Source organism: Camarhynchus parvulus, chromosome 1, assembly GCF_901933205.1.
Source record: "Camarhynchus parvulus chromosome 1, STF_HiC, whole genome shotgun sequence".
Classification (NCBI taxonomy): domain Eukaryota; kingdom Metazoa; phylum Chordata; class Aves; order Passeriformes; family Thraupidae; genus Camarhynchus; species Camarhynchus parvulus.
In genome coordinates, this window is record NC_044571.1 from 96,467,195 (window position 1) to 96,490,112 (window position 22,918).

The following is a 22,918-nucleotide window of genomic DNA, read 5'->3' on the forward strand; positions in this document are numbered from 1 at the left end:
TTCCTATATGACATTTCCTCCACTTCCTTGAAAAGATCTCACAGAAGGCAACTGAAGAGTGGGGGCAGAAATAGAAAGGAGAGAAATTCAGAACTCCAGGCACCAAGGCAACTGTCCTTTGCATCTCAGAAGTGACAGGCCAGACAAAGAAACTTGGAAGTCTATGACACGTTTAACTCCTCATTTTGCAGTTCACAGTCATCAGGAGTCAGAGAGCCAAGACAATCAGGACATGTCTTGATGCCACCCACTGACCCTTTAGCCATAAATTCCTACAAGCTTTGCAAAGGGGGGAAGGATTCACAGCACACCCTTTTCTGTGTAGGATATAAGTCAATTTTACAACACATAGGTGTACATACCATGTAACTCTGACTTAGCCTGCTATAGAAGAATACCTGGGAACACCACAGCACTTCCTGGTGTGTAGAGAAGGTGCCCATGCCCTGTGTAACCCTACTATCCTTCTTAATGCTGCAGTCTCGGTTATTTGGAAACCACTGAGATACCTCTGCCCTGACTACATTCACATCTCCCTTTGCAGGACAGATCCAGCAACAACTGAATTCCATAAAGATTGCCACAGATATAAGAGAAGCTGAGGATTGCTTCTTGAAAGGGGAAGGGAAATAGTAGCTCAGACATAGCTCTTATTTAGTTTTTGTTCTCCACAGCAGTGAGCTTAGCTTAGAAAAGTGTAAGTCTTCACAACCAGAGCTCAGAATGACAATTTCCTGTTTTCTCCTGGCAAACTCTTCTGCTCTTTAACCCCATAGAGCTTCTATAACCAGACACTACCACAGCACTTGTGCCATTCTGAACACGACCTTTCACTCCCTGCACACAGTAGTTCGCCCAGCCAACTGTAAATGTTTATGAGCAGTTTTCTAATTAAGACATAGACACATCCTTATAATGAAACCGATCTTTTCTAGCTGAGGAATCATTGGAGTTTCATCTGATTTGAGGGACCAGGCATATGTTGTTCAATCATGAAGACCAAATATTTATTCTGATCACTTCAAAAGTATCTTGTGGGCTAACACTGGCTTGCCCAGCCATTGTTAAACAATTGCAAATGAGAAACATTCACAGCTCGTTTGTGTGTAATTTGTACACTTGGTGCAGAAAGCATTGTGTATAAATCTCAGCTAAATCACTTGCAATGGATAATTCCACCATTCAGTACAGATGCTAAGCATTGGAAGCTTATAGAACATTATGGAAATGTATGTTCCATCCTCAGGAGATGGGAGAATTTTAGTTCCTGGCACTGAAGGCATGCTTGAACGAGAATATGATTAAACTTTTTTAACTGCTCAATGTTTTCTTGGCACAATCAATATTCTCTTCAATAAGCCCTTAGCCTGCTCTGGAAACACAGCCAATATTTGTTGTTCAGTAAATGGGGTTTTATTCTTCATTCCCATTGATCTGAGCAGCAGAATGACATTGATCACAATGAGTACCGTGCTCAAATATTTTAAAACAATTTAATCGGCTCATGCAGGACAGAGGTTAGGTAGCAGTGATGATTACAGCACATCTTTTAGTGGTCTCTGTTACAGATGAATGTGCTTTTATATTACCTTCAATGTACCCGACTGCAATCATCTACTTGTGCAAGCTGGCAGGAATGAATGGGGTCATACGCAGCGGTTGCTTCCTTTCCTTCAAAGGCAGATTGAAAGGGACACCACAAGTAGCCATGCGTGCCACGGGAGGACCAGCATCCTGGGGGGAGATCCTGACCCTTTCATACTGACATGTGTGGGAGCACCTAGGGGAATTGGCTATGATTAGTTAAATGTTAATACTGTCAAGAAGGGGGATGCTAGACCAGAAATTAGGGTGCGCTTACAGCCTGCTCGCCATGTGCCAACAGCATGTGCACAACCCTGGGCAAATCACTTCACTCTGTGCCTTGGGTTTTCTGTCTAGCAAGGCCAAGGTTAATAATTCTTGTCTTGTTTTGTAAAGCAGTTTGATATCTATGCAAGAGAGGCATGATGTGACTGTTGAGTTGTGGCATTTGTTCAGCACATTGGTGACACACAGTTCTTTGCCAACCCAAGCAGGAGCTAGAGAGCTACTTCTACAAAATGCCTGAGAGAGTGAAGAGTTTGGAGCAAAACTCAATCCAGACAGTTTCAACAGATGCTGAAAACTGAGAACAGTGGTGAGTAGTAAAAGGGACAAGAATCACTCATTCCTTTTCAAGGAAACTCTCATCCTTTGCTTCAATGGTAATACATTTCTATTAGATCAGATTTCTGTGCTTTGTACCCTGAGTCCTAAATGATTAAAAATTACTTTTGTTCTCTCTTCTGCATTCCCACATGTGTTGGAAAAAGGATTGACCATTTCTTGGTTATTGTTGTCCTAGTAATTGCTTATTCCTCTATCCACAGACAGAGTGGTTGAACTTGGGACCTGTCCTTATAAATGAGCCGTCAGTCAAACATATTCCAGTGATCAGAAGGCTTCAGAAATAACCAGGTTATACAGCAGAAATAACCTGCTGTAGCCTAAGTCCTGCAGAAGCCAAGCATCCACATGCATCCCGGGACAGAGGAGAAAACAGGAAGAGAAAATGTAAGAAAACAGAGAAGTCAAGGTAAAGACACTTGAGTAAGTGACAGAAGGGGGAAAGCATCCCTCTTTGAGAACTAAGTGAGAACAAATGCCACACTAAGTGAGAACTTAGTGATGCAAAAGAGTCCTATGAGAACTAAGTGATGCAAAAGCAATGACTCATTATTTCCCATAAGAGGAGTCTCCAAGTAATGGCCAACCTGAAAGAAAAAAAACCTCTCATCTTCTTCTTCCTCTACCCCAGGTTTTATTGCTGAGCATAAGGTTGTACAACATGGAACATCCCTTTGCTCAATTCAGGTTTAGATGTCTTATTTGGTCTCCTTCTGACTTCTTGCATAGGTCCAACCTACTCATACTCACTGGAGTGGGGGAGGAGCAGCCCTGTGTTTGCAATCACGGCTCAGCAATAGCTACACAATTACTGTCTTACCAACATCACCTTCTTTAGCCACAAAACCAGGACTTAGCACCAAAGGGCTGCTATGAAGAGCTAGCTTCATCCCAGCCAGATCCAGTAAATCAGAACCAAAAAATGAAAATGGTGAAGTCCCATTCTGGCAGAGGAATGATTAGACTGGAACTAATAAAATTACTCCCAAACAAAATTACACATGCTCTTGACAACTGGGGGCAGTACAAAGCCTTCAGAAAACAAGGGCTCCAGTAAGCACAGCCTTAGAGCCTGCTCCAAATGTGCTTCCAGCAGGACTGCACACATTTTTCAGAAATAGGAAAATCATAGAAATAATGTTATTAATTCCAAGACTGTGTTTGGAAGCTCAGTAACATTTTTGACTTGGCAAGCAAGATCTTTTGATGCCTTCCTGATGGCCAAGTGTGGTGGGGGTTTTTTTGTTTTCTTTTCTTTCATGCTTTATATAAGCAGAGTTATGGAGTGCTTGGGTGTGTTTAATTATGATAAGGTTTGGGAACATTTCTCTGTGTAACAGACACTCATGCAGGCACTGCCTTATGTGAAGAAACTAATTTACGACTTTGGGATGAGTTGTAAGTAAGGAGGCATAAAACAGCACTTTCCCTCCCACCTCTCAGAGAGCTGGGAAGGCAAGGCTCCTTTGCAGAGGGAATGATTCAAAGTGCCTGCTGCAGAACCTGGCCTGTGCTGACTCTTTTACTGAGGAGTTTTCCTGGGATGCTCACACTTCCCTTCTCCACAGCTCTCCTGCACACCTACAACTACTCCCCTCTCCACTCTCCTCAGTGTTTTTTTTTTTTTACAGTCTCTGAATTTCTTCTTATATTCACTGCCTTGACACAAGCTGAGCTGTGCAAGGTTTTCTGGAAAAGAGCAGTTATTTCATGCTTTCTTATTCCCTTGTACAAAGAGAGAGAGCAGCATGCAATCCCGAAGAAATATACTGAAGAGAGAGGAGTTTGTAATTTCAATAGTCAACGTGACGTTTTGGCTGTATCTGAAGATCAACATTTACAGAAAATAGATGCGTAAATTGCCTTTTATATAGTTCTTCAGGAGTTGCTTTCAGGAAATTATTTATTATTCCAGATGCCTAAGTAGTCAAGGATACTGACTGACTGGAAAGAGTTCAGAGCAGAATAGTAAAAATGATCACTCAATGCAGATGTTTTGACTTATTAAAAAAAAAAAAGTGATAAATGGATTAAAGGGATAAAATACAGCTTGAGGCTGGACTAAATGATCAGCTGGGGAGGACACAGGCCTCTCCAAATATGAATAAACATCATGAATAAAACAGTAACACACAGCAGTAAACCACAGGGTAAACAATGACACACTCAACTCAGAGCCACAACTTATTCTTCTACAAGTCAAACTAATCAAAGGATAGTTGAAGTTAAATCTTCTGTGATATACTTCTGAACAGATCTACTCAACAGAAAGGCAGAAGATGTAGAGCTTGAACAGAATAGAGGATGAGGTTCTGATGTTACAAAGGCACCAAAGAAGTTTACTTCTTGAAATGTCTGTTTCTGTATCATATTAATACATTCTCTTTTCTAACAAAAAATGGCACAATGTTTACTGTTTACTTATTACTATGTAAACAGTGAACATTGTGCCACTTTCTTTAGTTTGTCAACAGTTTGATCCACAGTCTTGCTTTGCAGTCAACATAAATTCACCCAAGCATTAACTTATCTTTGTTGACTTTGTGGTTCTTAAGGTCATGCAGTTTAAAATTTTTTGGTTACACCTTATCAAATATACAGTTACTGCTGGCTTAGGACAGTTTCCATGCACAGCTGCTGAATGTCAATCTCATTTTCTCATATGGGTGACAGAAAAAACTTTTTGCACTTGAGTGCTCCTGTCACTCTACTGAAGTGTACCATGAATTCAAAATAGACAAAAGTAACTTCTGGAAAAAATTGAAATAACTGGATCACACCCTTGTTTTTCTAGGTTGATGATTACCTCAAATATTAAATAAGTCAGGGGCTACATCTATTATTTAGGCTGTGAAGTCAGTGAGTCCTAAGCTAAGAAATGTCAGAGAAAAGTAATTAATCTCATCCTGTGTGTGCGGTGTATTTCAACCTTAAGTCATCAAAGCACTACAAGGTGACCACAGAACACCACCATGAAGGCCATGGCAACCCTAAACCTGCTGGTGAAAAAACAGAGATAGTCCAGTGCTTCTTTTGTCCCCACAAGTGACTTAATGATGCGTTTTTTTTCCATATGATTAGCACTTTGAAAGTTGGAAGTATTGAATAGTTAATTACCTGTTATTTCCTTTTATCCTTCTCTAAATGTGGGCTCCAGGTCTCATTCTCTGCATATTATGTAAAGCTGGCCCTGAGTATGTATAGATTTACTTGTCTACTAAAAAAATTTCTACTACTATTCCAAACTAACCTGATATTTTACCATGTTGGAAGTATCACAGAAATTATATTTCATCTATTCAAGGGAGTGAAATTAGTAGTATATTTTACCAATGGGAAAGGAAAGATTATAGGCACTTGCTTCAAACTACTGAGTGCTCATCAGTTTTGTCAATCTGCAATACCGAGATTCTAATTTATTTAGGGTAGTTTCACTTTCTCCCCCCTATTTTTAAATCTTAGGAAGTTTATGTAAGCTTTGATATATTCAAAGCACGGCTTCCATCAAAGTGAATGTAAAGACAAAGTATTGAGAGCTTGTGCAAATCTATTCCTGGGTATGTATCAAGAAGATAAAAAACATAGAATTAGGTGCTCCTCAGCGAGATTCTGGGTTTTTAAAGATGATTTGTCCTGCAGTCATCCTGGTGGAAACACAGTGAAAAATATAGGAGTGGGACCTGTTGTGTCACCTTGGAATTGCCACACTCATCTTTTCCTGCATGCTGAAATCAACACTTCAGTACTCTTCTGGCTGGCCCGCTCAACACACACATGATTTAACCACTGAGAGCAGTATTTCAATGCAGCGCTGACAGAAAATCATGCCCTGAAAAATGGTAAGGCCTTAATGAAGAACCAGAAAAAGGGTAAGACCTGCCACAAACAGGGTAAGTAAGGCCTTACTATAGATCTTGTCAGCTGCGAAAACTTCACGATCATACTAGTAAGAATGCTTAAATGTGGATCAAAGATGTATTTTTCTGAAGTCCCACCGTCTAAAAAATAAAATTTAATACAACTTTATAATAAGTAAGTAAATGCAGATCAGCTTTAAACAGTAAGTCACATCTTTACATTACCAAAATGGAAAATGTTTTTTTTAACGGGAAGTTCCGGGGAAATTGCTGTGCTTGATGATATTTTACTAAAAAAAAAAAAAATTTATTTATAGAAAACCAATGGTTACTTGAAGAATATTGGGAAGGAACAGAATGGTATCCAAAGTACCGGTGCCAGTAGGCAGGTAACGCTTTGGCTTTGCTCCTCCCCAAAGGCCGGCAGCCTTCGCGGACCAGCTACAGAGCGACTGGGGAGGGCGTGACCGCCGGCCACTGAACGCCAACTTCCCCAGCCCCGACTCCTCTGGCCGTCTGTGCCGAATCCGACAGAAACACAACATCCTGTGCATCTCTGTCTGGAGCTGCTCAGGCCGGAGAGCGCCCCGAGACGCCCGGCAGCCCCCTGTCCTGCCGGCGGGAGGCGGGCCTGGCGCCCGGCAGCGCCGTGCGCCGCAGCCAATGGGAGCCCGCGGCCAGCCGACGTTGCAGGTGGAACAACGCCCCGCGTCGCGCCTGACTTGGCGCCCAAAGCCAGGACTTGGAGGCGGGGTGATCGGGCTCTCAGCAGTGCCAGTAACCAATCAGACTATAAAGCCCGCCCACCGCGGATTCTTATTGGGTACAGTGCCAGAACTGATTTTAGCAACAACCAATCGGACAGGGCGAAAGGGCGGCGGTTTGAATTGGGGCGGGAGCGGCCGGCCGCGGTGTGCAGAGTGGAAGGCGGTCGGCGGCGGGAACGATTTTTCGTTATGGAGTTTGATCCCACGATGCAGGAGGGGCTGCGGCGCAGCAATGCGCGTTTCATGGCATCCATGGCCCGCATAATGGAAGAGGTGAGCTATGGGACCGGGCTGGCCGCGGGTTCCGGGCGCCGTCCTGCGGCGGGCGGGGAAGCGGGGACTGAGAGCAGCCGTGCCGTCTGTGCTGGGCCGCGCACTCCTGTGCCTTGGCAGGGGAGGGCTGGCAAGAGCCAGGTCCCGGGATGCAGCCGCAAAACGGACACCTGGGATTGCCCGTGCTGGATACGCGACATAGTCACAAGTGCGAGCTGACTTTACAGTGTCCTTAACCCCGACTAGCTTGCGTTAGACGGGGGCTTTCCAATGAAACTGCAGAAAGTGGGGAACTCCGTGAATCCCTCTGCCTTGGGAGCCGTTCTGTGTTTAAGGTGTGGGCATGGTCCTCCTCCGTGCATCCCCGTTTATCTCGGCATGCGCCCTTTCTCGTTCGGGAGATGTTCTGTGCCGCCGACGGGCTAAATCTGGCTCTAGAGGGATTTTCTCGGCTAGTGGCACATCGGATATTTTTACATGTCATGAGCTGTTGGTCTTAGCTGGGGGCTGCTTTTAGTTTCCACAACAGAAATTTGGGTGAAACTGTCAGAGCGACTTAACTGCATTTTAAACCTCTCTGGAGCCCTGTTTTGGCATGGCTTATGCCTTAGGTTAAATGGCTTGCACATATGCTTAAAATACACCGATTTCCTCTAGGAGTTAATATTTCCAGATTGCTGACTTATAGCTTTAGCCAGCGCAACAACATAATCATAACTTTATGTTTCGGGTAAAAGAAAAATTTGTTCTAATAACAATACATAAAACAGACATTAAAGATATAACTTTGATAGTTTGTTCTAATATTTAATTGTTCTTTTTCTTTAGTATAGTCATCCCTTCAGGGATGACATACTGATTTCCATCGACTCTTTGACGTACGATACACCTGAGGGTAAGAACTCCTTAAAGCGATAATGTTTACATACTGTATGTGTAGGCTTAGTAAAGCATGCAAGTGTAGGCAGCTGCAGAATATTTAAGTGTGACGGATACTGAGTTTTCTTCACCAAGGTATGATAAATCATATGTAGACTTTGGTATAGTACCAAGAGTTTACTCCTATGTGCATTCTTAGTCTATCGTGTGCTCCGTTCCAGATAAGACAATGGTTATTAGCAAAGTTCATGGTATAAATGGGTAATGTTTAGATGACTTGAAGGAAGAAGGATCAAAAAAGAAAAGACTGACAGGAAGAAAAGGAATGCGGCCATTAGCAGGAGTTTATATGCATGAATGGATTATGTATTTTCATCTCAACTTAGTATTCTGAAGAATGCTCTGCTAAATTACTGCTATGCCAAACCTCAGGGTGGAGTAGGTAGACAGTGTTTTTAAATTTTATCTACCAACAGACCCAAGCTTGTTCGTAAAGACAAATCCACTATTCCTCTCAGCATAAATCTAAACCATGTGGGCCCATGACAATATTTATCCCGGTTTTTATTGCAATGATTGATCAAAATTCTGCAATGTTGAAAGGTGGATCCCGACTGGGCTCTGCGCGAGAGAGTTGCTCCTTGTGAAGGCGAGGTCCCCTCTGGCTCCATTTCGCGCCTTTTCTTCACGTGGGCGCCGGAAAGGAAAAGGCGCCGCCGCCCTGGCCCCTCTGTCTGCAGCACGGCTGCCTAGAAGCGGCCAAGGGAACCGAGTTCATTGCGAGCCCTGCCAAGACAGCAGCGGCGCCGGTCGCCAATTCCAGCCGCGCGTTCCCGGCCACGTGGCTGCTGCCGGCGCTGGTGTCGGCCGCGTGGTTCCTCGCCGTGCCGGACGGGCCCGCAGCACGGCCCTGCAGGCTCCGCCAGGACAGGGAGCGGCTCCACTCCTCGGGGACCACAGAGATAGAGAGCTTCTCGCAGTTTTTCTGCTTCTTAAGTACCTTGTCCTAGAGGCATTACCAGCTTCTCTAATTGGCTTAGCAGCATGCCTCTTCTCAGAGCCAGCCAGCGATTAGTTTTGCCAGGCACAGGAGAAGGTTTCAGCAGCTCTTCCCAGGAAATCACTTCCGTGCCTGGCCTTCTCCCTCTTCACCTAATATGAAGCCCTGTCAAAACTACCACATTCATGAATTGCCGTGTCAGTTTTTATAACTTACTGGAGAGATCGGGGAAGTACCAGTTGTGCACCAAAGGTTTTCACAGACTGGCAGGCTTGCATTTCATGTACATTATCCCATGGGAGAGAGAAGAAGCATTCATGGAGTACTGTAGTAGACAGCTTTGCATGGGTAAAGGATTGGTTATGCTTTTGGGCTAGTGATGTCTGTTCAAAATGGAAGGAGTATGGATCTCAGTCCAGTAGAGCCTTAATTATGGCTTTAACTGACCTCAGATACCATGGAGTCTGCATTCATCAACTCAAATCTAGAACCTAAAATCTTTTGCCTCTTTTCTTGGTAGAATATGAGGCTGTAATGCTCTTTGGATTTTAGCTCAGTCTTGTTAGACTCAGCATGTGATGATCTTTTTTGTCTTGCCTGACTTCTCAACTTGAATTGCCATATTCTCCTGGTTTGTTTTCCTTTAAAGTTTTATTTCAGCACATGTGGTGGTAGACAGTTCAGATTTGCTAACGCTTTGTTATTCTGTAATATGTTGTTCCTAAATGTTCGTCAGAGTGATATTCAGTATAGATGATATTATGGTAAGTAGTAATACTATTACTTTTTGTTTTTTTTCTAGGACCTAAACAGTGGGACCGTATGTCAAGGAAAGACATTAAAACCTGGAAGAAAGGATTTATGGTATTTATTAGTACAGTCCTACCCTGCAGCCAAAATGCAGCAATATGTCTTTGTGGATGTAAGATAGATAGGATTATATTCTTATCTTGCCATGCTGTATAATATTTTCAGAGGTATTGAGGAGGTATTCATCTGCTTTACAGTCGAGTTTTCAGATAGTTTAAGATGTTTCCTACGCATCAGGCTAAAATAGATGACTATTTATCAGTGGTTAGCACCACTTGTAAACCTGGAGAAATTTATTTTTTTCAATTGCTGTCTGTTGGGAATGTGTATTTTTGGAACTCATCAGAATGTATTCCGTGCAGTTAATGCATTGAATCAATTTATCTTTTGTTCAGCCAGTCAGCTCTTCGATTCAGCAGGGCTTTCTGGTTTCATCTTTAGTTTCTGTTTTTTTTCCCCTGTGAAATATTGCCAGATTAATTAAAGAATCTTTGCAGTCTCACCAGTCAGTGTGTCAGGTAAGCCCCATGGTCTTATGGCGTGCCTTGGCAGTAACACAGAAGCTGTTCTGAGCCCCACAGAGTGAGGGCATGAGGAATGAAATTCAGTCTGAGGCAACATGAGTGGATTTAATGGAGACCCAAAAGAGGCTGTATTTCGGGTTCCCTTTCCACTCCTGCTAATGCCTCGTGCACAGTCTACCCAAGTTTCCCAAGCAAATCCATAAAAGACTGTGAGGGAAATTCTCTGTCTTAGCCTCTTATGTGGGTCCAGGTATGTTCTTGCAGTGACTTTAGCAGCAACAGGAAAGGAAAAAGTGAATGATCAGGTAAGTTTTACTAGATACTTGTGGCTTTTCTGGTTAGGTCAGGGAAAACCTGAGAAAATGGAATGGATTTGTAGTTGTGGGCTATACCAAAGTAAATAAAGATGATGGTTAAAATGATTTTGCACTTCTTTGATTATTCTGACTTTTTTTTTTCTCTTGCAGCGTATTAGTCGAAGGCCAAGGAACACAGGTAGTGTTTGTTTTTTTTTTTTAATCTATTGCAAAATATCTTAAGCCAAGAGTCTTGACTTAAAGGAAGATACTCAGGTTCATGCTTAACCCTTTAGGATACTCATTAGGTTTTGTGTTAGAAACCGTCTAATAAATCATCAATACTTATGTTCATAAGGATTCAGAAATGTCATTTAAAGTGTTTAAGATTAAGTACATTATAATTCGTGTTGCTATCAAAAAAACTTGATTAACTGATATGCACCCCTTATTAATTAATCCAAGAGTTTTTTGTTGTATTTGTCAGATAATCATTGAATCTTTAAAAATTAAAACCTGACTTGCATGCACATGGTGGTGAAATATTAATGTTTTTAGCTTTTTGAAAATTACTAGGTAAGTGGGGATATTAAAAAATATGTACTAAAATAATTTCATGAAGTTGCATAATGGGCTGTCCATAATTTAGCAGGTTATTCCGTGTAGTCAGTGAATCAGGATGTCTCCAGGAAAAAGTAGCATACAGTTACTTTATTGGGAATCAAGTTTTGGAATAGAAACCAAGACATGTCTGTACACCCGAGCGTAGATATGATACTACTTGGACGGGATGTGTGACATCTGAACATTTTTCTGAAAAGGAGCTATGTGTTCCAATAAAATACATATCCCTACTGGGATAAATGATGGGGGAGAAAATTTTCCAGTGTAGTAGAGTGAATCACACAGAATCACTATAGATTGGGAGAGACCTTTGAGATCATTGAGTCCAGCCCATGCCCCAACACCTCAACTCACCCGTGACACCGTCTGCCACATCCAGTCTTTTTTAAACACCGTCGAGGGATGCTGACTCCACCACCTCCCTGCGCAGACCATTCCAGTACTTTATCACTTTTCCAGTAAAAACCTTTTTCCTGATATCCAACCTGGATTTCCCTTGATGTAGCTTGAGACTGGCTCCTCTGGCTCTGTCCATTGCTGCCTGGAGAGAGAGACCAACCCCCACGTGGCTGCAGCCGCCTTTCAGGAGTTGAGGAGAGTGATAAGGTCACCTCTGAGTCTCCTTTTCTCCAGGCTGAACAACCCCAGCTCCCTCAGTCACAGGGCTTGTGTTCCAAGCCCCTCACCAGCCTTGTTGCCTCCTGGATGTGCTCAAGTGTCTCAAGGTCCTTCCCAAACTGAGGGGCCAGAACTGGGCACAGCACTCAAGGTGTGGCCCCACCAGTGCCAAGTCCAGGGGAAGGATGACCTCCCTGCTCCTGCTGGCCACGCCATTCCTGATACAGGCAAGGATGCCTTTGGGCTTCTTGGCCACGAGGGCACGCTGCTGGCTCACGTTCATGTTCTCCAGTACCCCCAGGTCCCTTTCTGCCTGGACAGTGTCCAGCCACTCTGTCCCCAGCCCGTAGCCTTGCAGGGCGTTATTGTGGCCAAAATGCCACCATGCCACCTTCACAAGATGAAGGTATCTTGGGCTCTATTCTCTCAAGCTTGCGTACTTGGGTTCTTTTGCTGTTATTTTATGACATTTGTCTGAGAAACTTTTATTTGGAGCACCAGAGGACAAAGCACTGCCTAGCCCCAGTTTTCCTGCAATGCACTGCCAAAAATTTGCCCATACCGTTGGTCAGATATAGAATTTGAATCAGCCCAAGAAATCTAAATGTAGAGCTGGAAAAGAAGGGTCTGGTACAAAAAGTTTCAGATGGTCCTGACCTTTACCTCTTGTTCCATTTGGCTAATGAGGCAAAGTTATTCAAAAATTTGGCTCTAGTCTCTGATAAAACATGGAAAGCAAGTTAGATTTTTTTCAAAGATACTGTATTTAAAGTTACTTAGAATAAGTATTTTGCTAATCTTTGCCAGTCTACTTCATGGTCTGAATATCCTCAAAGCTCTTACAAAAAGGAGTTTACGTGGTTGTTTTAAATGCTAGAAAGTCTTGATCTTACTAATCTTAAGTTTAGTGTACTCCATTTCAGATGACCTAGAAAGGCAGAAAAATGGGTAATGTGTGGTTTTGCAGCTTCTGATGTTACTTGAGAAAAGTATTACTTTATTTCAAGTCATCCTAGGGAAGAAATTTCTGACTAAGTCTTAAAGTTGGTTGAACAGCTTTCTTATGAACAAAGTAAGCCTGCATAGATTTGTATTTTCCTGCGTAGATTTATATATTCCATAAAAACTAGAATCTTGCAGGTTTTTTCCAGCTTAAGGAAACCATTCTTTGCTTGGCTTCATTTAATTGAAACACAAAGACACATGAAAGCATTTGAACTGTGTGGTTTTGGTTGCTGTTAGCCTGAAAAAACCCAGAAATCAAACCAGCCCATACACCTTAAAAACCCTCAGCCCAAAAAAGATACGTCCGACTATGGATTACTAATGCTAATGTACGGAGTTTACTTACTCGCTTACTCTTAAGTAGACCTAAGTGTTTCAAATATTCGGATAAATAAAGGTTTGTGGTATTAAGTCTAGACAGTAAACAAATACCTATCAATGGATCCCTCCCCTTAGAATATAACTAGTGTTGTTTTTTTCCAACTCGCAATTCTGCATTTTGCTAGATTTGAGTTTTACTATTTGGGTGGCATATCCAGCACCTTCATCAAGTTTTTCTGATTCAAATGTGACAGTCCTTTGAGTGGTGGGCTTTTTTTTTTTCATATATGGCAGCTCAGACTAGAGGAGGACCAGGTATGTGAAATTTCAACCTCCCAGAGAAGTGATATTTTTGTCATATATTAGCGGCATAAATTGGCTATTTTTCCTTGAGAGTTTTTTGGGAACAAAATGGGCTTTGTGGTGTCTCATAGACCTTGCTCAGTAATGGATTTCAACTGGACACTACTTTGTTCTGCTAATGCCCTCTGTTCCCAATCCAGATATGTTTGGAAGAGGCACTCTTTGTCTTCTAAATGAATATGTTGTTAAAGAAGTGTTACAGTAGTGTTTTGCAAAATCATGAGGATTAATTTCCAGAGAAGGTTACAACCGTAAGCCAGAGTCTTCTAGTTACATATTGAATTTTATGAGAGAATTGTTTTATAGGCACCGGTTGGAAAATGGTGCTTTGAATAATTATCAGTGGTCTGTGTCCAAACTTGAGGGAAGCATGGCGGTTTTTCTACAGGACTTGTCCTGCACATTTTATTGGTTGTATACTTTATTTAAGTAAATAACAGAAGAGGGAATACCCTTAATTAACTCTAAGGTGATAGCAGGTAGGGTTGACCACTGAGAAAGATGTCTGACAAATTAGGGCTAGAACTGAAATTTCTTCAATTTCATGCAAAGAAGTTCAAAGTAATAGACTTACTTTGGAATAATCCAATGCTGAAGAGACAATTTTGAAAGCTGCTTGAGCCAAGCAAGGATGTTGTACTGTGCTGTAAAAACAGCACACACCATGCTAGAAGATATGCACAAGTGCCTTGAACATGAAGCACACACAAAAAAAATTTCTGCACTGTTCAACAGTGATAAAAAGTGTGCTGGCGTACTTTGGTTTGTGTTTCATTATAGTGTGATTGGCCAGAGGGAGTCAGAAAGAGAAACCAATTACTAGAGCCACTGGTGATAGGATGTAAATAGAGGGAAAAATAAAAGAAATTGGAAACAAAACTAGCAAGGGAGGCTAAATACTATGAAAGTAATTGAACTTTTTTTTCCCTCTCCCATTCATGCTATGAAATATCAGAGAAGCAGAGCCGTGATTTTGAAGATGGGAACTCAGCAGTACACCAGGTATGGGTGCTACGTTGCATCTGTTTGGATGGAGCGTTCCAGGCCAGGCTGGGTGAGGCTTTGAGCAGTCTGGCCATCACAGAGGGCTTGGTTCTAGATGATTTTTAAGGTCCCTTCCAACCCCAGCCGTCTTATGTTGTCCTCTTTGGGAAAAGGTATTTGTGGAGTCAAAAGCTAAGAAATCATTTAGGAGCACTTGGTCCTGTGCCATGATATCTGTACTGGTTTTCAGCTGTATTATTAGGGTTTTCTTGAAGGAGGAGAGAGAGCAGTTGGATATGGGCTCTTCACCATCAAGTGCCTTTTTAGTTAGGCAATATGTGGGTCTAACTTTATAAATTACTATTTGTAAAATCTGTGTTGTCTAGAATAGCTTCTTTTGACACAAAGTAAGTTTGTGTATAGACTTGTTAACAAAGATGGTGTGATTTAGTCAGAATTTGGGGAATACAACTGCGTTTGTTTCGCTACCACCACCCCCCAAAAACTGAGGAAGTAGTGAAAGCAGAACATTCTATGGGCTAATTAATATAGCTTAAGCTACCAGTTATTAAAATTCCTTTCATGTGCTTTTAAGGAATCTTCTGAGAACTCTGGTACAGATACATCTGATACAGGTGGGTTTTTTCATTTACTGCTTATCTAACCTTTATTTAACTTTGTTGAGAAAATTGAAGATAGTGAGGTTTTGACCTTGTATTCCCAAATACTTATTTGATTGCATTAATTAGTGGGAACTGCCTTTGACTTGTTTTTAATATTTATCAGTGGTATTATTCAACAGTTTGATTCTTGAGCAAATGAAAACTTGTAGTGCTTTTCATAGATTCAGCTATGGCTGGGCAGTAGCCAGCAGTTAATGGCTGAAAGGGAAGTTGTACTAGAGTATGGTTAGCTTGGGGTTTAAATATTCCGGTAATTAATAAGCTTGTTCATCTATATAGCTGCCTCTAAGGCTGGCAGTTTCATCCCTGTTAAGGTAAATGTTTCCTACTGTCATTTGAGAGGATAGCTTCAAATAAGCTTTTGAATGATAAAATGATTTCTGCCAATTAGGAAAGCACGCAATTTTTCTCGACCTGCTCAATGAAAGCTAGGAGAAATATTTCAGAGGCACCTGTAGCTTGGCTTCTGTAAGTTCCTTTGCCTTTTGCCACTTGTGGGATAAATGAGTGAAGTGCTTCAGGCTCTGGTATTTTCATAGCAGCATCCAATAAAATGATTATGCGCTTCTCCTCCTCCTCCTCTTACGAATGGTCTGCAAAGAGTCTGGTGAGGATTGTAGAAATCTCTGTGAGTTCCAGCTATCTCCAAATCGTGTAAGATGTAGAAATTAGATTCATGGGGATAAGGGATTGGATTCCTCACATGAAAAATTAAATGCCCTGTGGTGTTTGGTACGTGTGATGTTGTGGCTGTTGGTAGTTTGGGTTGGTTGTTTTCAGGGTCATTTTTTCTTGCTTGGGTTTTGGTGGCGTTTTGATATATAAAAGCTTATTAATAGCGCACATTTACTTAAGTGGAGAAATCAGTCTTTAGCTGTTTTAGGTAAGGTTTTAGTTTTGGCAGGTGTTTTCCATTTTTAGTATTCATACAGAATCCTTCACACTTCTCAGGGAAGGCAGAGTTTCTTCCAAGTATTATCCACTATTTTTGTGTTAAAAGTGTGCAAAGCTTGTCTGCAGCAGGTCAAAGTCAAGTGGAGCAGCTCTCACCTGGGCCTGCAAGTCTGTGTTTAATAGGGAAAGTTATTAGGATTACCATTTCTTGCTTTCTCAGGAAGTAGCATGGCAGAGTATATCTAACAATTACTTGTATCTAGCAGGATCCTATCACAGAGGACTGAATTAATTTGGAGAAAGGCATAGATAAGTTATAATTTCGGGAATGATAGTGTTTAGGATGCACCTCTTGTGAAATAGCTTTCTGTAATAAAGGTCATATATTTGAGAGAGGAAGGTGGAAGTTGTCTTTCTTCCTCTCTGTTCTGCCTTTGAGGTGCAAAGGTGTTACTGAGTTTCCCTTTTGGCCTTTAAGACCACTTTCAGATTCCCTGGAGAGAATACTTCTGCTAATTACTGAAGTTCCAGTGATTTTAAATGTATGATTGCCAGCACATTGAAGATATACTAAAATTAGATTTTTGAGGACTCACACTTAGAAGAATTTTCCACTTGTGTCCACATCAACTCATGCTCTGATGCAAGGTATTTGTTAATAATTTATAATTGATGTGATGGGGTCAAGCATTCCATGACAGAAGAGTTGTTCCCTTTATCTCAAGAACCGCCCATTTTTGTAGCAGCCCAGTCTGTTCATCTGGATGAACATTTGGGAAGCAGTCTGACAGGTTTGTGGCCAATTCTGCTGGAGGAAGAAGATTGTGTGGCAGAAAGAGAAATAGCAATTTAAGAGTAGTATGAAGAGGCAGTGATGTGATAGTATCATAACCAAGATTTCTTTCACTCATGATTGCCAGGGCTTTTCTCCTCTCCTTTTTCCTTCCCTCTGGTGATTGCAGGGAAGTTCAGAAATCAGGGCTCAAAATACAGTCATATATATGATGCTCATGGATGACTGATTTTAGCTAATGATGAATTGGAAGGTCTGCCTACATCGAGGAAAACAATATTTTGTTTCGTTTCATTCACAAAACCACCCACAGAATTCCTGAGTTACAAGATTCTGTCTTGTTTTTTCATATTCTCAAGTCTGCCTTATTTCTGACTTTGTGAGTCCTGAGGTGGTCTTGACAACAGGAAGCTACTAAGAGGAAGCGTGAGAGAAAGTCCTGGCTGTCTTTGTTGGGATATTTAGGAATGTAGCGGGGATTGTGCATTAATGATTAATGAATCTTAGAGAGCCACAAAAGAAAAAGCTTTAAAAATGTTTTACTCTCCGAGATCTTTAATAGAAGTCGTAAAGAACTGATGGCAATCTATATTTCTTTACCCTTCTTTGCTCTGCGAAGTCATTTATGGAGTCACAACCCATGCTTTTCAATTGGAACTCCAATGGAAATATAATACAGTTAAAAGTTATAGTGTAGAAAACTGTTTTCTCGAATGAAAACAGTGGAGTCCATAACTTGCACAGTGTGTGTTTAAAAACATTTCTGTTTTGAGTTCAGCCATGTTTGATTTAATATTTACCTTCAAATTGCAGGTGAAGAAGGCGGTGACGTAGCCTCAGTCGGAAGAAAATTTGAAGGAATTCGTCTCAGGGTAAAACTTTTGGGTGTCTAATAGAATGTAATGATTCAATAGAAGCTAGTTACTGTTTGAATAGTTTACACCTGCCTGATGAGCTGATGCAGTCAGCGGAAGACTTGATATCGTCTGCATCTTAATGCACATTTCTGGCAAGTGAGGGTTTCAATAAATAGCGTCACAGAGACCAATGACAAGTGATGTTATTGTCTTGCTAATACCAGTGGGCCAGAGAAAGCCCTACAATGTACTGCATCAACAGGTGGCCCTGAGAAAGGCTTTTATAGGTAAGAAAAAAGAGAAAGCAGATGGATTATAAGGTGGAAACGCTTATTAAAAAAAATGGTTGTTCACCTGAGAGTCTAGCATAAATACATAACGTGATTTGAAGCAAATGGTAAATGAGCAATAATGGGTGCCATAACAAAAGCAGGCTGGAATCTTCTGCTGTTGCTTCCCAAACCAGCCTATGGTCAGGACTAGCCAGACTATTTACAGTGTTGAGGAGAAATACAACACGCCCTTTGTGTGTGCAGCCATTTTAATCCTGTGTTCTGCTTGCTCCAATAGCGTTGCCAAAAATGGGATTTACTTTCCTTACTTGTCTAGCACTGTGCTGGTGTCCACTCTCTGACAACAGCTAATACAGTCTGACTCAGAAAGTGCCGGTTTGACTGATGAATTGCCTTTTCTTACAAAATTCTCTTAGGTTTTACATTGAGGGTCGTTGCAAAGTACACCTTCATTTGTATATGACTTCTCACGGGATGTTGGGATTACAAGTAGAGATTTGCAGCTTTACTTGTCAGAGCTTTGTAACTGTTATTGTGTCCTTTTCTTTTCTTTATTTGTGTGGGTTGTTAGTTGGTTTGTTGGTTTTTATCAGAGGATCTTTTAGGCAGTGTGTGCTGTTCCCTGAATATTCTTGTTTATTATCCCTTTTTATTTATCTTCACAGGTAGTTCCTTCTATGTAATTATGTTTTTTTTTTTTTTGCGGGGGGGGAGGTGGAGAGGCAGAATTTTGCTTAAAACGTGTACATTAAAAATAAGTTTCTGCAGGTTGCATATATCCTGGTCTAAAGAATCCTGGTGTGCAGTAAATCAGAATAATCAGTTTGGAGTTGCCTGTGCCAATAATTTTTATGTGTTTAATAATTTTGTTTTCCTCTAAGAATCTGAAAGTAGATGATGGACAAATCGTAAAGAAAAAAAGAGTTCCAGTGGATGTGATATTACAAGGTGATGAGAGAAATATTCCCAAATGGATAACGGTAAGATATTTCTCCTAGTCTGAGTTATTAGCTAGTTAGAATAAAATAAAAGCTCTTTAACTGGGTAGCAGTTAAATGCGTTCTCACACAACTTCTCTGTGGTTCTGCCATTGTTCTTCTGCTTGATGTCTGTGTAGATATTGTAAGATCTTGGCGTTTTGAGAACTGTGATCTGTAAGAAATGGAGAAAATGTTTTATAAATGTATTTTCACTTTTTTTTTACTTTTATATGTTGTTCTTGGAACCCTGATGTGCAGGTTGATCTTTGAGCTGTCAATTTTCCTAAAAGTCTAAATGTGAGCTTTGTAGAGGCTTAAAGAAAAAGAATTATGTTTATTTTGATTTGGGAGGCAAGGTATGTCAGACGTGAAGTGTCAGGATACAGCTTCTCTTTTCTGCTGGGTCTGTCAGAGATGTGTAGATTACTCAAGTGTGTGCGTGTGTGTAGATATATATCCATATATAAATTCTTATATTTGGGGTAGGCATTAATCCATGACATGTAACGTATCAGTTCAGAAAATTATGAATAGCTTTCGAAGAATAAACTAGTAACTCCTAAAACTTCCTACTGAAGCCTTAGACTAGATGTTTCCCACTTTGTCTGAACTTGGCTGAGCCCTTAAAGACCATAACTGTACATGACCCTGAACAGCAAGTGGCAAGGAAGTCACAAGTTAGGTTTTGATGATATCTTTCACCTGCAGAAAGCTCAGAACATTAGATTGTATTGTTCTTTCTGTGTTTTTCAGATAACAACTCCAAGTCCGTCAAAAAGTCGTCATTCAACTTTGCCAGGGCGAGAACTGCTTGGTACCATTAACTCTTTTGTCTGTTTGTCAAATGTATTTCTTTAAAAATGTGGATTTATTAAATTTTGTTAGGAAAAGTATTTCATTTTTGGGGAGGTTGTGCCTTTGTATCCCCATAAAATTACTTATTGCTTTAATTAGAGGCCAGTGATTTTGACTGGCTTTTTGTAATGTTTTCAACTGGTATTATTCAACATTTTTGATTTATGAGCAAATGAAAACTTCCAGTGTTTTTCTTAGATTAAGCTATGGCTTGGAAGTAGCCACGATTAGTGGCGGAAAGAGAAGTTGCAGTAAAGTATATGGTTAGCTTGGGGTTTATGTATTCTGGTGTTAAATTAGCTTGTTCACCTACTTAACTGCCTCTAAGGCTGGTAGTTACTTCCCTGTTGAGGGAAATGTTTCCTACTGTCATTTGAGAGGATAGCTCCAAATAAGCATTTGAATGATAAAATAATTTCTGCCAATTTAGAAAGCACGCCATTTTTCTTGGCCTGCTCAGTGAAAGCTAGGAGAAATATTTCAGAGGCACCTGTAGCTTGGCTTCTGTAAGTTCCTTTGCCTTTTGCACTTGTGGGATAAATGAGTGAAGTGCTTCAGAGTCTGGTATTTTCATAGCAGCATCCAATAAAATGATTATGCGCTTCTTCTCCTCCTCTTACGATACACCTGACAGGGAGAACTGCTTAAAGCTACAATGTTTACATACTGTATGTGTAGGCTTAGTAAGGCAAGCAAGTGTTGGCAGCTGCAGAATATTTAAGTGCGACGGATACTGAATTTTACTAAGGTTCACTAAGGTATGAGATTTCCTATGGAGACTTCAGTATAATACCAAGAATTTATTTCTGTGTGCACTTTTAGTCTATTGCAATGCCTTATTTTAGACAAGACAATGGTGATTAGCAAGGTTCAGGATAAAAAATGGGTACTCTTTGGGTGACATGTTAGAAGAAGAATCAAAACGGAGAAGACTGAGAGGAAGCAAAGGCATTGGTTGGCATGAATGGATTGTGTATTTTCATCTCCACTTAGTATTCTGAATACTGCTCTGATGAATTACTGCTATGCCAAGCACCAGGGCGGAGTAGGTAGACAGTTTACTTAACTTTTCATTGAATGTTCCTATGTGGCTAGCATGAATCCAAACCCTGTGGGCCCATGACAATATTTATCCAGTTTTTCATTGTAATGGTTGATGCATTATAGGGCAATAATGCTCATGGAAAGCGTCTTGAGGGGAAAAAAGCTATTGTTTTAAAATAGATTCTATATAAAGATGGGTTTGAGTGGGACTTGTAACTTCGTATCTTGGTGGCTTTTTTGGGAAATTAAATGTTTCTGTTTAACTGACCTCAGATACCATGGAGTCTGCATTCATCAACTCAAATCTAGAACCTAAAATCTTTTGCCTCTTTTCTCCTCTTGGTAGAATATGGGGCTGTAATGCTCTGTGGATTTTGGCTCAGTCTTGTTAGACTCAGCATGTGATGATCTTTTTTGTCTTGCCTGACTTCTCAACTTGAATTGCCATATTCTCCTGGTTTGTTTTCCTTTAAAGTTTTATTTCAGCACATGTGGTGGTAGACAGTTCAGATTTGCTAACGCTTTGTTATTCTGTAGTATGTTGTTCCTAAATGTTCGTCAGAGTGATATTCAGTATAGATGATATTATGATAAGTGGTAATATTATTACGTTTTGTTGTTTTCTAGGACCAAAAGGACCAGTTTCAAAGAAGAATGGTCAAAAAGGGAAGAAAGGATTTACGGTATTTAATAGTACAGTCCTACCGTGCAGCCAAAATGCAGCAATATGTCTTTGTGGATGTATAGATAGATAGGGTATATGTTTATCTTTGTTCAGCTAGTCAGCTCTTCGATTCAGCAGGGCTTTCTGGTTTCATCTTTAGTTTCTGGTTTTTTTCCCCTGTGAAATATTGCCAGATTAATTAAAGAATCTTTGCAGTCTCACCAGTCAGTGTGTCAGGTAAGCCCATGGTCTGTATGGTGTGCCTTGGCAGTAACACAGAAGCTGTTCTGAGCCCCACAGAGTGAGGGCGTGGGGAATGAAATTCAGTCTGAGGCAACATGAGTGGATTTAATGGAGACCCAAAAGAGGCTGTATTTCGGGTTCCCTTTCCACTCCTGCTAATGCCTCGTGCACAGTCTACTAAGCCTTGCCACCCAAGTTTCCCAAGCAAATCCATAAAAGACTGTGAGGGAAATTCTCTGTCTTAGCCTCTTATGTGGGTCCAGGTATGTTCTTGCAGTGACTTTAGCAGCAACAGGAAGGGAAAAAGTGAATGATCAGGTAAGTTTTACTAGATACTTGTGGCTTTTCTGGTTAGGTCAGGGAAAACCTGAGAAAATGGAATGGATTTGTAGTTGTGGACTACACCAAAGTGAATTAAGACAATGGTTAATATGATTTTGCTCTTCTTTGATTATTCTGTCTTTTTTTTCCTCTTGCAGCGTATTAGTCGAAGGCCAAGGAACACAGGTAGTGTTTTTATAAAAAAAAGATCAATTACAATCGATTTATGACATTCACCTTAAAAAGTTTATTTGGACCATAAGAGAAGAAAGCACTGCCTAGCACCGGTCTTCCTCCACAGCACTGCCTAAGAATCGGTCCATACGGTGGTCAGATACAGGTTTTGAATCAGCCTAAGAAATCTAAATGTAGAGCTGGAAAAGAAGGGTCTGGTACAAAAAGTTTCAGATGGTCCTGACCTATACCTCTTGTTCCATTTGGCTAATGGGGCAAAGTCATTAAAAAATTTGGCTCTAGTCTCTGATAAAACATGGAAAGAAAGTTAGATTTTTTCCAAAGATACTGTATTTAAAGTTACTTAGAATAAATATTTTGCTAATCTTTGCCAATCTACTTCATGGTCTGAATATCCTCAAAGCTCTTACAAAAAGGAGTTTACGTGGTTGTCTTAAATGCTAGAAAGTCTTGATCTTACTAATCTTAAGTTTAGTGTACTCCATTTCAGATGACCTAGAAAGGCAGAAAAATGGGTAATGTGTGGTTTTGCAGCTTCTGATGTTACTTGAGAAAAGTATTACTTTA

At 40.8% G+C, this 22,918-nt stretch overlaps 1 protein-coding gene across 5 annotated transcripts in view; it reads left to right on the forward strand.

The window, feature by feature from the left end:
• The first annotated feature begins 6,961 nt into the window (after positions 1–6,961).
• LOC115900870 overlaps positions 6,962–22,918 on the forward strand; it is a 34,149-nt gene continuing 18,192 nt past the window's right edge. For 4 of the 5 annotated variants that reach the window (XM_030943053.1, XM_030943045.1, XM_030943037.1 and 1 more), the window contains exons 1-11: positions 6,962–7,105; positions 7,934–8,000; positions 9,787–9,848; positions 10,786–10,813; positions 14,501–14,547; positions 15,125–15,164; positions 17,713–17,771; positions 18,931–19,029; positions 19,783–19,843; positions 21,556–21,611; positions 22,315–22,342. In XM_030943053.1, the coding sequence (XP_030798913.1) occupies positions 7,022–7,105; positions 7,934–8,000; positions 9,787–9,848; positions 10,786–10,813; positions 14,501–14,547; positions 15,125–15,164; positions 17,713–17,771; positions 18,931–19,029; positions 19,783–19,843; positions 21,556–21,611; positions 22,315–22,342 (631 nt within the window). In that variant the 5' untranslated portion in view covers positions 6,962–7,021. The remainder of the gene's footprint in view (positions 7,106–7,933; positions 8,001–9,786; positions 9,849–10,785; positions 10,814–14,500; positions 14,548–15,124; positions 15,165–17,712; positions 17,772–18,930; positions 19,030–19,782; positions 19,844–21,555; positions 21,612–22,314; positions 22,343–22,918) is intronic. The other variant, XM_030943073.1, reaches the window with a different exon arrangement.